Source organism: Dermacentor andersoni, chromosome 4, assembly GCF_023375885.2.
Source record: "Dermacentor andersoni chromosome 4, qqDerAnde1_hic_scaffold, whole genome shotgun sequence".
NCBI classification, from domain to species: domain Eukaryota; kingdom Metazoa; phylum Arthropoda; class Arachnida; order Ixodida; family Ixodidae; genus Dermacentor; species Dermacentor andersoni.
The window spans coordinates 77,617,946-77,631,372 of record NC_092817.1 but is presented as its reverse complement, the minus strand read 5'-3'; the positions used below and the strand labels follow the sequence as shown (position 1 = coordinate 77,631,372).

Below are 13,427 nucleotides of genomic sequence, written 5' to 3'. Positions count from 1 at the left end.
AGTTGTGAGCGCTACGAGAGAAAACAAAAAACTTGTGTTTGAGCAATGAATACTCATGATGCATGGATTCGAATCTTAGGTGTTGATTTCTAACAGGTGTCTTCCTGGTCAAACATTTTTGTCATTCAAGGCTTTCTTGCTTGGCATCTGCATTTAGCCACTGTGTCTCTTGGAGGTAGTTGTGGTGTACCTTTTCATGTTGTTAAAAAGGGGTACTTAGTGGAAATGTTCCATCTGCTCCAAATATGGAAATAGGCATACCAAAAGTTTACTTTTCCTGCTCCAATGGCAGCTCCAAAATGCTGAATGTCATTCCCACCACTTTTACCATCACCTATTGTTTTATCCCATTTTCACATGCTTGATTCTCGCACAGATTATTACACATCAACTGCTCTGACCATGTTACCTTGCTCACTTTCCATACTATACTATAGGTGAGAGAACGATTGAGGGTGGCATTGGAACGTGTCAGCACCTTGGAAGAAGAGCTTAACAAAGCAAATGAAGAGGTAGGTGACATTGTGATTCTTGAAAACTAAGTCATTGTTTTTAATTCCAGTCTCTTATGCTCGAAAGCATTGTGTATCTAATACAGCTGCCTGTCTCTTTTGTGCTAGATTACCCAATATAAGACCAAAGGTGTGCCAATATCGGATGACAGGAAATGTGGGGATGGGCCTATAGAAAACTCTTTACATGTCAACAAGGTGAGTGTTGTAGTACTTTATGCTTGTTCTTGCATTTTTTGAAGTTGCAAGAACTTGTCCTTTCATATGGAGAGCACAAGAATACAAAAAAATTTTTTTGTTCTGCTTTTCTTGCCTTTTTGCTGTCAACTGCTGTCAGCTGTCAACTCTATCATTATAATATGAGACCACAGTTAGCCTAGAGCACCACAAATAATTGCAGAACCATTTATGCGACCAGTTCAAAATGAGTGCCATATGCAGCTAGTGTTTGGATGTGAAAAAAAAAAAGAGACTACTCCTACACACCAAAAGTGGAGGTGGTGGTCACGTGGTATTACAAACTACTCAAGACCAAGCCAGTCAGTCCCGGTGTTGTGGTTGAAGTCCATACAATGACTGTGTCGCTGAAAGCTGCCATTGGGCCCTTTCAATGGTAAGATGCACGGGAACCCGCTCTACCCTTTTGTACTGTCGAATGCTGAATGGACTCTGCTTTTGTTAGCATGGTCATAGTGTGTGTTGTGTGTGCGTCCGTCCGTGCGTGCGTGCGTGCGTGCCAGTTGTTTCTGGCACGACAAGATTGCCACATCAGGTTTGGTGACTTAAATACTATATTAACTAATGTAAGGCCAGCACTCATATATGTATATTTTCTGATTTATTTTACAGGCTGCTTTGCAGAAGGCAGGCTTATTGCTGCTTTTTCAGCAACAACTTTTCATCTACTCGCAAAGCATGTTCCACCATCAGCCGTTATGTATAGACAGATTAGGGTGAAACAGTGCATTCTTTTTGCACTGTAATAGTATTGCAACATAAGATCTTTGACGGTCAGTGCCTTAAATATGCGGCACCATCTGTATGTTTGAAAAATAGGCCAATTTTTCAAGGTTTTGTTGCCCAGTAAGTGCTGCCACCCTGTGTGGATACCATTAATTTTGTTTTTGTTCCTTAGGCTCTTGCTTTTCATTCCATGGCTTCTTTACGCTGACGTTTCAGCGACTGCTCACGCGTCCTTGCACGCGAGGGTGTGCGGCAGTTAGTTTTGGTTTCGTCTCACAAACTGTATCTGTTCGTTGCACTCCTAAGGACTGATGTCGATCTGGTTTCTAATCTCTGAAAGGGTCACCACTAGCTTCTTGCCCATTTGTTGTCGCAGGGGTGCATTTACATCTGTTCACAGGCGGGTGTTGGTATATACAAACGTTGCCACCATATACAAACAATGCTGCCTTATGCCTGCGTTTCTTTCCTCGAGACTCGGTTCGCGAAAACTGATTTCCCCTCATTGGCGACGAAACGAAGGATTGCTGCAAGTTTGACTCATTTTGTTTTTCTGACTGGCACACAACCATTGAGTTTTCTTAAGTGTGCTCACATACATGGCTTGATTATGCTATGGGCATGCGCGCTGGAGGTAAGTCGAGCAGTGATTCCTCCAGTACGAACTACTACCTGAGTGCTGAATTGGAATATATTTGACGTAACAGTTCTGTGGAAACTCGCAAGGTGGAGAGAAGTAATTAATAAAGAAAAGATGAGACATCCACTCAATCATAGCAGTTGCTATGAAGGAAACCTATACAGTGTTCCCGAGTTCGTTTCCTGGACCAGGACGAATTTTGCTTCAACTGTGAGGCTTTTCTTTCGAGGGACCTGTGTGGGCTTCCTTTGTAGCAATTGCTACAATTGGGTGGATGTCTCATTTTCTCTTTATTAACGGAATATATCTATTTCATTATATGTACTTCTTTATTGATGTTATAAGTATTTGTGGAAGCCCATCTGCATTCTTGAATAAACAGTGGATGTTCACCTATGGAAAATATTTTTTGCTGCTTTATGGCCACTGTAAAAAAATTGCAGTAGATTTTTTTCGGAATAGGTCAGTTTAAACATTTTAAATCTGCAATAATAAAGTTCAACCGGGTGAAGAGTAGCATTTGGCAATAAAAATTGATCCTCGAAGGGTTAAGAGGCTCATTCATTCAGATGTCTCATTGCAGTTTAGAATAATTAACAATGAACAAATGTAATCTGTTATTGGAAGAGCAGGCGGAAAACAATTTGTATGTTGATCTGACTGAGAATGTTGTCCGCTGCGCATATCCGGCAGTGCTTGTTTCACAGAAATTGCTGTAGAACTGGTTTTGTTCATATGATTTGCCAACAAAAGCAGAAAAACTATACAGTTTATTAGGAAATGAAGTGAAGCATGGTCACCCTAATGTGATAGAATTATGATATTTCACCTGAAAGCACTTAGCCTTGTAACCAGTCAAATTGCAAGAATGCTAGCACAAATTCCAGCCCCTGTTATCGTGCTTCCAAATTTTTGCCCGTGTTTGTTCTTGCAAGCCAGGGTTCAGAGTGTCAACATATGTACTGTCGGCTTTTGTTGCAACGGACCCCGATAATCTGACAAAAATGTCCGTTTTATCCGAAGTCCCTAATTTCCGAGACGCCTCATTTCCGGAATTTTCATCGCGATGTCAAACAACTTTATTGCAAAGAGTGAGTGGCGAATGTTCAAAGTAAAAAACGAACAAAAAAGTTGCAGTTTTTCCCGAAAGCTAGGCGAAGCATCGATTGCGATAGCAAATTAAGCACGACAAGCGCGGCAGCAGCAGTGAGCGAATTCACCTTCGTGCTGTCTCTCTTCAACGCGAACTAAAGTATGTCTAAAGCACTGCACATACTAAAGCACATAGAGCGTCTAAAGCACTGCACATACGAAGCTACCGGCACTGGGCGCACTTTCTCCACATCGCAGATTGCTTTCAAGATACGGCGCCCACGCGGGTGCGCACTTTGACCACATCGCAGATTGCTTGCAAGATACAGCGCCCGCGCGGCCACGCCGTTAACAGCAGCCACTGGAGAAGAACGCCCCCCCCTCTTTTCCTCCCCTCCCCCCAGTGCTTTGCGCGTGAAAGACGGCGCGCTTCCGCACCGCCTTCCTACTTTCCTCGCACACAAGATATTGAACCGCGATCGTCGGCTGACCCTCGCAAGTCAGTTGCCAGCCCATGTCGACACCGCAAAAGTTCGTTTTATACGCCCGATCTTGACAAAAATTGCCGCTAATTTCGTCCGCTGTAGCCGATAGTCCGTTGTAGGACGGTCCGTTAAAAGCGAACTTCGTTGCATTAATAAAATAGGTAGAACAAGCTAAGGCTGAAGTATGGTCCATTATATCCAAAAGTCTGTTGTATGCGGGTCCATTGTAGTGAGTGTAGACTGTATTTCGATTAGCTAGACATATTGTTCAGGACAGCGATAAATTCATGGCTGCCCTGCAATTCTCCTGCATGCCTCAAATGCACTCGACTTCACGAGGCTGCTCACTTTGTACGTAGGTGTCTAATGGTACTGCGGACGCTGTGGAAGAAGCATGCAAACTGGTGGAGCTGCAGGAACTCGTGGAGAAGCAGGCAGCAGAGCTTGCAGTGGCGCGCAGCCGGCTCAACGAGCTGCTGCCACGGGTGCGTGAGCTAGAAGAAGCACTGGCCCAGGCACAAAAGGAGGTCACTCGGATGAAGGAGGAGAATGCCCGACTTGCAAGGGACCTTAAGGAGGCATGTAGCTAGCATCTTTGCATCGTTCTTCTTTTAAGTATCGCAGAAATTTTTTCTGCCGTTGTTATGCACTGAAGTTGTTTTGGACTCATGTAATGCGGCATAATCTTGTGCTCCTCAACTTTTCTATATTGCAGAACAATGCACAGAAGGAAGACCAAGAAGAGAGGATATCAACGTTGGAGAAGCGTTGTCTCAATGCCCAACGTGAATCGGTCTCGCTGCACGACCTGAACGAAAAGCTTGAGCAAGAACTTGCTAACAAGGAAGCACAGCTGAAATTGGTTAGTACCAATTTTTTCGGGCTACCTTTAAGATTTCCCAGAAGTTTTTTAAACATATGCCTTTTCTTCATGCCTGGCCAGGCTCCTGATTACTGCAAGAACAAAAAAAAAGCTTCTTTCTTATGCGAGGGCTGTACTGAATACATCACTCTGGGAGGCACCGGTGTTCCTGTCTTTTTTTTTTTTTTGGTTTGCAAGTGTTTTGCACAGGGAGGCTCCAACTCCTGTGCATTTAGTGAGTGCTGTAAATAGTGAAGTATGTAGAGCAATGCCTTTAATGTGGTATTTATTCTGTCTGCCTTGTCTCTTTCTGTAGAGTGAAGAAAAAATTAAAGCTCTCCAAGAACGCCTGGAATTGGCTGAACAAAAGCTTGCACAGTTTGCCAAAAAGGAGACAGATGTGGATGTTTCCTCAATTATTGCTCATGTAAGCATCTTTCACTCTGAGACATTTGATGTGATCCGCACTTACATTTGTTTGAGAGTTGTCTTGTTGGTTTGCAATTCCACAATAGGAGAAGCATGGTTCCATGGAGGACACAGTCAGTCGACTGGAGCAGCAGCTCGAAGAGAAAGCCGGGGAGCTGATGCGGGTAAGTGGGATATAGTAAAATGTTGTTAATACATACCCACTCAAAACATACTAATGTTTAAAACACAGTTGCGACAAATCCCTCACTCACTCTCCATAGAGCCTATAATGTATAGACTCACCAGCCCGGGCCAGACGGCACTATGGAGGCTGCTGGGTTTTTTGAATGTGCACTGATAGATGGCAACGTGGCTCTCCGCTAGGGGAACGAGTGGTGCTGGCATTTGGCAGCAAAGTTGGAAGCCCTGTTCGCTGACCGCTTAAGCCATAAGCTATAGGGGCACGTCGTATGACTACCACTTAGTGCTTACCACTATCATCTTTTGTCGCGTAGAGGTTAACTGTGCTGCCTCAAATTGCGATTTGGCCAAAGCCACACTGTGCTGCAGATCTTCTGCTTTTTTAAAGGTATAGAGCCCGGTCGACCAATGACTCCCATTTCAGTGCGAGTGCAACGATGCCTATATGGATAAGCATTGGAAATGCATGGAGGTGTGGTGCCAGCCTCAGCAAACAATATACAGTGGGACCCCGGTTATACGTCCCCCGGTTTTGCGATGGTCCGGGTATTACAACAGATTAGCGCAGTCCTGGCGAAGTCCCCATAGAAGCAATGCATTAAAGACCCCAGTTATCCGACGCAATTTTACGCCTGACCCGCGTTATACGATGACCCTCGCAAAATGCGGGACAGAACGGAGGACGAAAGGAAAAGTGCCGCGGGTCTCTTTCCTCGCTCCATCTCTCCACGTACGGAGCGCTTGACACCACTCGACCGGTTCGCTCCGGCGCAGCTTTCTTCCCTGCCTCGTCTCATCGTTCGTTTCTCTCTCCCCCACCAGCAGCCGCCCGCTTTGCTGAAATAGCACCTTCTCCACGATCACTTTCTCCCTCTCTTCTCGGCAGCGTCGCCTCTCATCACGTTGGGGAAGCGTTTCCCTCCTTCCAGTTTCCCAGCAGCAGATAGCTGACAAGGTAGCGCGGAGAGGCCTAGGTTTATCGCACATGTTCTTCGTCGCAGTCCTACTGACCAGCGTTCAGCGGAGGTTTTGAGTAGTGTGGAGCAACGCGACGCACGATGTCCCGAAAGCGGACAGTTCTGTCGCTCGGTGATAAGCTGAATATTATCGAGGAAGCAGAAAAGCGGCATGGAGCCATGAAAGCCAGCATTGCCCGGGACCTTAAGATACCTGAATCTTCGCTTAAGACAACCCTGGCAAACAAAACAGTGATATTGCAGAATGCCAACAAGTTCAGGCTCAAGCGGAAAGCGGCGAAAGAAGGACAGCATGAGAAGTTAGAAAATGTTCTCGTCAAGTGGCTGCATCAAGCACGGAGCTCTGCGATCAATGTTGACGGCACCATTCTAAAAGAAAAGGCGGACCTTGTGTCATTGCGTCTGGGCATCGACGACTTTCAGTCATCGAACGGGTGGCTGGATCGCTTTGAAAAACGAAACAGGATTGTGTACAGCTGCTCCCGTGGAGAAAGCACTTCCGTGGACGTTTCGACGGGGAACGAGTGGATGGAGTCACTGCCGGAAATCATTGCTGCATACAAGCCCTGCGACGCTTTGAGTGCCGATGAGAGCGGTATCTTTTACCATATGCAGCCCGAGCAAACCCTTGCGTTTAAGGTTTAAGGGTGACAGCTGTCATGGTGGCAAGCGTAATAAAGGGCCTGTGACGGCACTATTCTGTGCTAACGAGGACGGTTCCAAGAGGCTGCCCGTGCTCATTCTTGGAAAGTTTCCATAGCTATGGTGCTTTAAGAACTTGAAGACGCTACCGTGCAGCTACAACTTCAACAAAAAGGTGTGGATGACGTTTTCGCTCTTCAGAAATTTTTTGCAGCAGCTGGATAACAAAATGGGTGCTAAGGCGAGGAAAACATTGCTTTTCCTGAACAACACACCATGCCACCCACCCGATATGTCCAGCCTGAGGAACATAAAGGTTGTTTTTTTTTCTGCCCAACTGCACAAGCCGGCTGCAGCCGCTGGATGCCGGCATCATTAAGTGCGTCAAGCAAGGGTACCGGAAGCGGTAAGTGCAGTGTCGGCTGGCGGCTATGGAGCACAGCGGGTTGGAAAAAAAGATCACTGTGCTCGACGCCATGCATTCTATTGCCAGTTCGTGGAACGCAGTGTCGCGAAGCACAATCGCTAACTTGTTCAAGCACTGTGGCTTTAAGCAACAGACTGCCTCCTCTGCTGGGGACGCAACAACCTAGATGCTGCTCGAGGCCAATGCAGGCTTTGCCGACGACGATTTTGAGGTTTTAAACTTCACCACGACCTTCGCTGAGTACGTGGAGGTCGATGGCAACATTACGGTCTGCGGCGAGGTGTTGCTGGACGATGCCATCGAGGAGGCTTTGCCTAGTGTTGACACCACTGCGGCATCGGACGAGGACAACGGTGACGCCACAGATGCCGTGCCTGTGCCTACCACGTTCGCCGAGGTGCTATGGCACATATACGGCATCCGGAACTTCATCTGTTCACGCGACGCTGCAGAGGACCTCCTTTTGGACGTTGCCCAACTTGAACGAAAGCTCTTGGTTCACGGATCAAACAAGGTCTAAAAGAGACTTACTGATATTTAAGTTCGCGCCAGCTGGCGGGAATCGCGGCAGTGGAGTGCCGTAAAGATTCGTTTGAATAAAGTGCCATTGGTACCTGTACTGCAGCATTAATTCTTATCGCATTTGCTTTTTTGGTCATTTGGGTTTCCAAGCCCTGCAGAGTATGTTAGTAGTTTACATTGAAGTTTCTCGCAAATCCGTCGCGCAAGATAAGTAGTATTTTTATAGGCATAATTTATGTTCGGATTTTCGCACGCCCGCATTTTACAACTCTTTTTCGCGGTCCCGAGAAAGTCGTATAATTGGGGTTCCACTGTAGCTACCAACGGGCATGCCAGTATGTGTTATCGGTGTCGACATTATTGCGACAAGCATCTTCAACTATCCGCTTGGCAGCACATGTTCACAGTGCGTAGCACCATTGTAAGCCTACTACATGCTTTTAATAGGCAACCCAAAAGTTCCGTTGCCCTCTGCCACCCCTTTGAGTGCGACTGCTTCGAGTGTGCATTGCTTGCAGAAACAAAAGCAGCCAGCCGCCGGAATATTCGCTCAACAAGGTACATGCTGCACCCATGCACGGCCAGTAACGGCATAGGCACAAAGAAACATCGCTGCGCAGACGGTGCTCGCACAAAACGTGGGTGCAGGTCTGCCATGAGTCTGCCGGCAAACACGCACACATATGGTACAGTACAAGGCGGTATTCTTAGATGATCACTTTTGGAGATAGTTCCGCGAGATGCCACGATGACACAGTGCCAAGAGCTGACAGCGCTCTTGGCACTGTGTGTAGATAGCGAGATTGGCACAGTGCCAGAAATGTTGTCATCAGTAAACGTGGATAAGTCAGATGCTGAATCATGCAAAATCTGGATAGTGAAACTATCTCCAAAAGGGATCTCCTGAGAATACCCCTCAGGCAAGTGTTGGCATATGCTTAGTAGGTCATGCGCTCCACAAAAATCCCACAGAATGCTCTTCACCATGCAGAATCAGGTACTGCATTTCAAGCGCTGGCTTTGCTAAGAGTCAGATCACTGTGCAAACGCGTCGGGGAAACCAGACAAGTCACCCACGCTGCCACCATGTCTGCTGCTGTGTTCTCTGTCAAAGTTTTGGAATGCTCCTTTGGTATTGTCACTGCGCTGTGTCACTTTTGCGTTATCGCATGGTCTTGCGAGAGAGCTGGAATTTTTTCAGCACTCTGGAAAAAGACAAAGAGAAAAAAAAAGCCTTGTTATGCATATTTCGCCAACATTTACTGTAGCACTACATTTATTTCTTCACTGGTGACAGCAGTGTATGTCAGGATATGCAAACTACTGCTTGGTGGTTAGAAAGTACTAGCGTTCAGTACGTTGTTATGCTGCATTCCCACTAGGTATGTAACAACAGCATTTCACTATAGTGGTATTCATTACATTAGGCACAATAGATAGAATGCATTTCTATTTTTTTAATTTTCAGTGAATCATTTTCAGTGTAGAAGTGTGCGTTATACTGGGAACCAGGTTAAGAAAATCTTTTTTTTATTTATTTAATGCACTGGGCTCTCCAAGCAAGCATTCTAGTGCTGTTAATGGGGCCAGTTGGCTTATTTTGATTTCTTTTAAGAAATGCACTGACTTAAAAGTGCTACACGAGAGACAAGATGGATACACAAATTGGCGCAAGCACCCTTTGTCCTGTCAAGCATGGCCTCCGAGATCTTGCTGTCATAACTTCAGGGGTCACACTCAGGCCGTGCAATCACTTCTCCCTCCCCCTGCGGTGTACCGTGCAGGCTGGTAGCTGGGCGTGGCATCCATAATTGCCTTGGCATTGGCGCAATCTCATAGGCCATGAGCCACGCCAGCACGGCGAAGTTCGCTTGCCTCCTTGATCACACAGCAGCGTGCTGTGCTGTGTGCCATGTGCTGCTCCACCGTGACGAGCCAAGTGAAAAGCGGACGCGAAAGACCAGCGCAATGGAACAGGAGGAAGCTATATAAAAGCTGTCGTGTCAGGTGCTAAGAAGTCGTATCTTGAACGCGCCAAACATTTCTTCGTTGTTTTATTCAAGTTTCATCACAGGTGTGGCTGTGTAGTGGTTCCACGGGCCGCAAAGCCGTCTTCTTATTTCCATATTTACAATTGCATACGCATTGGGCATATATTGCATTAAATGACAGTAATAGATTTAACGAAATTATGGATATAAAGCAATTTTGGCTCATCTTCGACTTCATTATAACGAGGTTCGAGTGTTTTTGTCTCAATAAAAAAGAAAGCATGCCAAATCATTTCAAATCATGTCATTCGTTCTTGTTAACTTATTAATACTTCTATTAAGGCTAACTAACTATTAATACTGATGCTTTCCAGGAGGATAATGTATTTCTTGCTGATAAATTGAAGCAGTGCCTTCCTTTGTTGCACCAAACTTTCTCGTTGAAATATTTGTTTTCAACAATAAGAGCATCCTAAATCCTGTTTTGTGTTGACAGAGATTGTGTGTGCTCGTCCTCTACAGAACTGATTGCAGTCATTGCTTTAGTTTTGTTCGTTGCATTCATTATGCTGGGAAACACAAAATCAGCACATCATTTCGGTGTTCAGTGAGTTCACGATTCGGTCATCTAGATTCGACTGAGATCATCAGAATATCTAAAAGAACTTTCCCACACACTCGTAAGCAGTAAAGCTTAGCAAAGTAATATAAGTAAGATGCCCAGATATTTGGGTGTGACTTCCTTGCACCTAATGTTACTCCTGCTTTGGTATGTACTTGTAGGCTCGCCAGCGGGAAAAGATGAATGACGACCACAACCAGAAGCTGTCGGCAACAGTGGACAAGCTCCTGGCAGAGAGCAATGATCGACTGCAGATGCACCTCAAGGAGCGCATGCATGCCCTGGACGAGAAGAACATGTTGTCACAGGAGCTGGAGCGCACACGCAAAGTCCTTGACGAGACCCAGGGAGAGAAGGTCTGGCTTTGGTTATTGTCCCCTCTAGCTGCTCATGACTTCTGCAGGCTTTGTTATAAAGTACAAATCTCCGGGTGAGGTTGCTGAGAGCTACTTCTGCCCCACATTTTTTTAGATGTGTTCTGCAGTGAGTTTAGAGTGTGTGTTATCAGTGCAGGTGTGCCGCTTGCACTGATAAGACATACCTGCAAGTTTTGCGTAGGTCTGCTTTGGATGGCTGGTAACTAGAACCTCTTGCTGCTGTTATTGGAGATGAGCACGTGTGATTAAGAGTAACCTGACGAGGGATTCTGCAAAAGGTCATAATTTCCTTGATGTCTTGCCACGTAACCTGAAACTGAAGACCGCAGACTTGCCATTGTAAGCATCGCAGGGCTTTCACAAGCTTTAGGTTGTCATTATAGAAATTCTTGTTTCATCTTCTTTTTTTTTTTCACAGAAGCGCTGCCCCTCACATATATTTTATCACAAGTGCACATTTGAGTCCCAGCACTGGCAAGCACATTTTGATGATGCTGAAAAATAAAATCCACCTTTCTGCTTGGATACATACTTTCATTAAGGCTAGATGTTTTTTTGGGGGAACTGTCATCATCATCATCAGCAGCAGCAGCCTATTTTATGATGTCCACTGCAGGACGAAGGCCTCTCCCTGGGATCTTCAATTACCCCTGTCCTGTGCCAACTGATTCCAAGTAGCGCCCGTGAATTTCTTAATTTCATCACCCCACCTAGTCTTTTGCCGTCCTCGACTGTTTCCCTTCTCTTTGCACCCATTCTGTAACCCTAATGGTCCACTGGTTATCTAACCTATGCAATACATCACTTGCCCAGCTCCATTTCTTTCTCTTAATGTGTACTAGAATATTGGCTATCCCTGTTTGCTCTCTGATCCACACTGCTCTCTTCCTGCCTCTTAACATTACACCTCTAACATTCTTCGTTCCATCGCTCTTTGCGCTGTCGTTAACTAGTTTCCGAGCTTCTTTGTCTGTTTCCAAGTTTCTGCGCCATATGTCAGCACCGGTAGATAGCATTGATTGTAGTACACCTTTCTTTTTAATGGTAATGGTAAGCTTCAAGTCAGGATCTGACAATGTCTGCCGTATGCGCTCCAACCCATTTTTATTCTTCTGTAAATTTCCTTCTCATATTCGGGGTCCCCTGTGAGTAATTGACCTAGGTCAACGTACTCCTTCACAGACTCTAGAGGCTGACTGGCGATCTTGAACTCTTGTTCCCTTGCCCAGTTATTTATCCTTATCTTTGTCTTCTGCATATTAATCTTCAACCCCACTCTCTCTGTTAAGGTCTTCAATCATTTGTTGTAACTAGTCCCCAGTGTTGCTGCACAGGACAATGTCATCTGCAAATCGAACGTTGCCGAGATATTCGCCATTGATCCTTACTCCTAAGCCTTCACAGTTTAATAGCTTGAATACTTCCAAGCACGCAGTGAATAGCATTGGAGAGATTGTGTCTCGTTGTGTGATCCCTTTCTTTATAGTCGAACCCGTTTACGTCGAATTATTCTATATATCAACTTCAATTCCTGCCTCTGAAGCCAGCCTAGTTACTGTTTCATTCATTATCTCAATGTCATCTTCATCTCTCTGTTCTAAGGCTGCATGTTTGTTTGCAAGTGCCAACCTAAATTTGTCTGCTTTTACCCTTACTGCCTCTAGGTTGGCCTGTTTCTTCTTGACCAAATTTTACTTTTTCTCTCTTCTAATTGAGGTGAATCCTAGCCCCCACTAACCTATAATCACTGCACTTTACCCTACCTATCACTTCTACATCCTGCACTATGCTGGGATCGGCAGAAAGTATGAAATAAATTTCATTCCTTGTTTGTCCATTAGGGCTCTTCCAGGTCAACTTTCTGTTCCAATGCTTCCTGAAGAAGGTGTTCATTATTTGCAGCTTATTCCATTGTGCAAATTCTGCCAACATCTCTCCTCGAGTGTTCCTAGGATCCATGCCGTAGTTTGCAGATTGCTTGTTCACCAGCTTGCCTTTTCCCCACTTATACATTGAAGTCGCCAATGACAACAGTATACTGAGTTTGCACTTTTCGCATTGCTAATTCAACATCTTCATAAAACTGTTCTATTTCTTCATCATCGTGACTGGAGGTTGGAACATATGTTTGTACTACCTTTATTCTATACCTTCTGTGCAGCTTTATTATGACTACTCTCGCATTAATGCTGTAGAACTCGTCAATGTTGCCTGCTATGTCCTTATAGATTAGGAATCCTATTCCGAACTGCTTCTTATCTGGTAGGACGTGGCCATTTATCAGCATTGTATAAGCCTCACCAGTTCTCCTAACCTCACTAAGGCCAATGATATCCCAAGCAATGCCTAATAGATCCTCAAAAAGTCCTGCTAGCCTAGATTCACTAGAGAGGGTTCGGGTGTTAAACGTTTCAAGGGTCAGTTTCCATTGGCGGCCTCTCCGAGCCCAGAGGTTCTTGGCACCCTCTGCTGTGTTACAGGTCTGACCACCGTCCTGGTCAGGTGCTCCGCAGCTGCTGGGGACTGAGGGTCATTGTGTAATAGAATGAGTCATTTAGGAGGGAGGTGGTCGAATACTGCACCAGGGAGGCCAATTCCTGTTCTGGTGAGGGAGTGTCTCGTTGAAGCTTAGTTGGTCTTCCTAATTTGGTTATACCTGGATTAGTATAGCCCCACTTGCTCTTGGCGTTTTTGCCGGTGTCA

At 45.5% G+C, this 13,427-nt stretch overlaps 1 protein-coding gene across 2 annotated transcripts in view; it reads left to right on the top strand.

Moving 5' to 3' along the window:
* The window catches only part of Liprin-alpha (PTPRF interacting protein alpha), a 100,914-nt gene that overhangs the window by 12,693 nt on the left and 74,794 nt on the right, over nt 1-13,427 (top strand). For both annotated transcript variants that reach the window (XM_050183256.3, XM_050183255.3), the window contains exons 4-10: nt 438-512; nt 621-710; nt 4,052-4,270; nt 4,408-4,554; nt 4,871-4,981; nt 5,070-5,147; nt 10,509-10,703. In XM_050183256.3, coding sequence (XP_050039213.1) covers nt 438-512; nt 621-710; nt 4,052-4,270; nt 4,408-4,554; nt 4,871-4,981; nt 5,070-5,147; nt 10,509-10,703 — 915 coding nt within the window. The remainder of the gene's footprint in view (nt 1-437; nt 513-620; nt 711-4,051; nt 4,271-4,407; nt 4,555-4,870; nt 4,982-5,069; nt 5,148-10,508; nt 10,704-13,427) is intronic.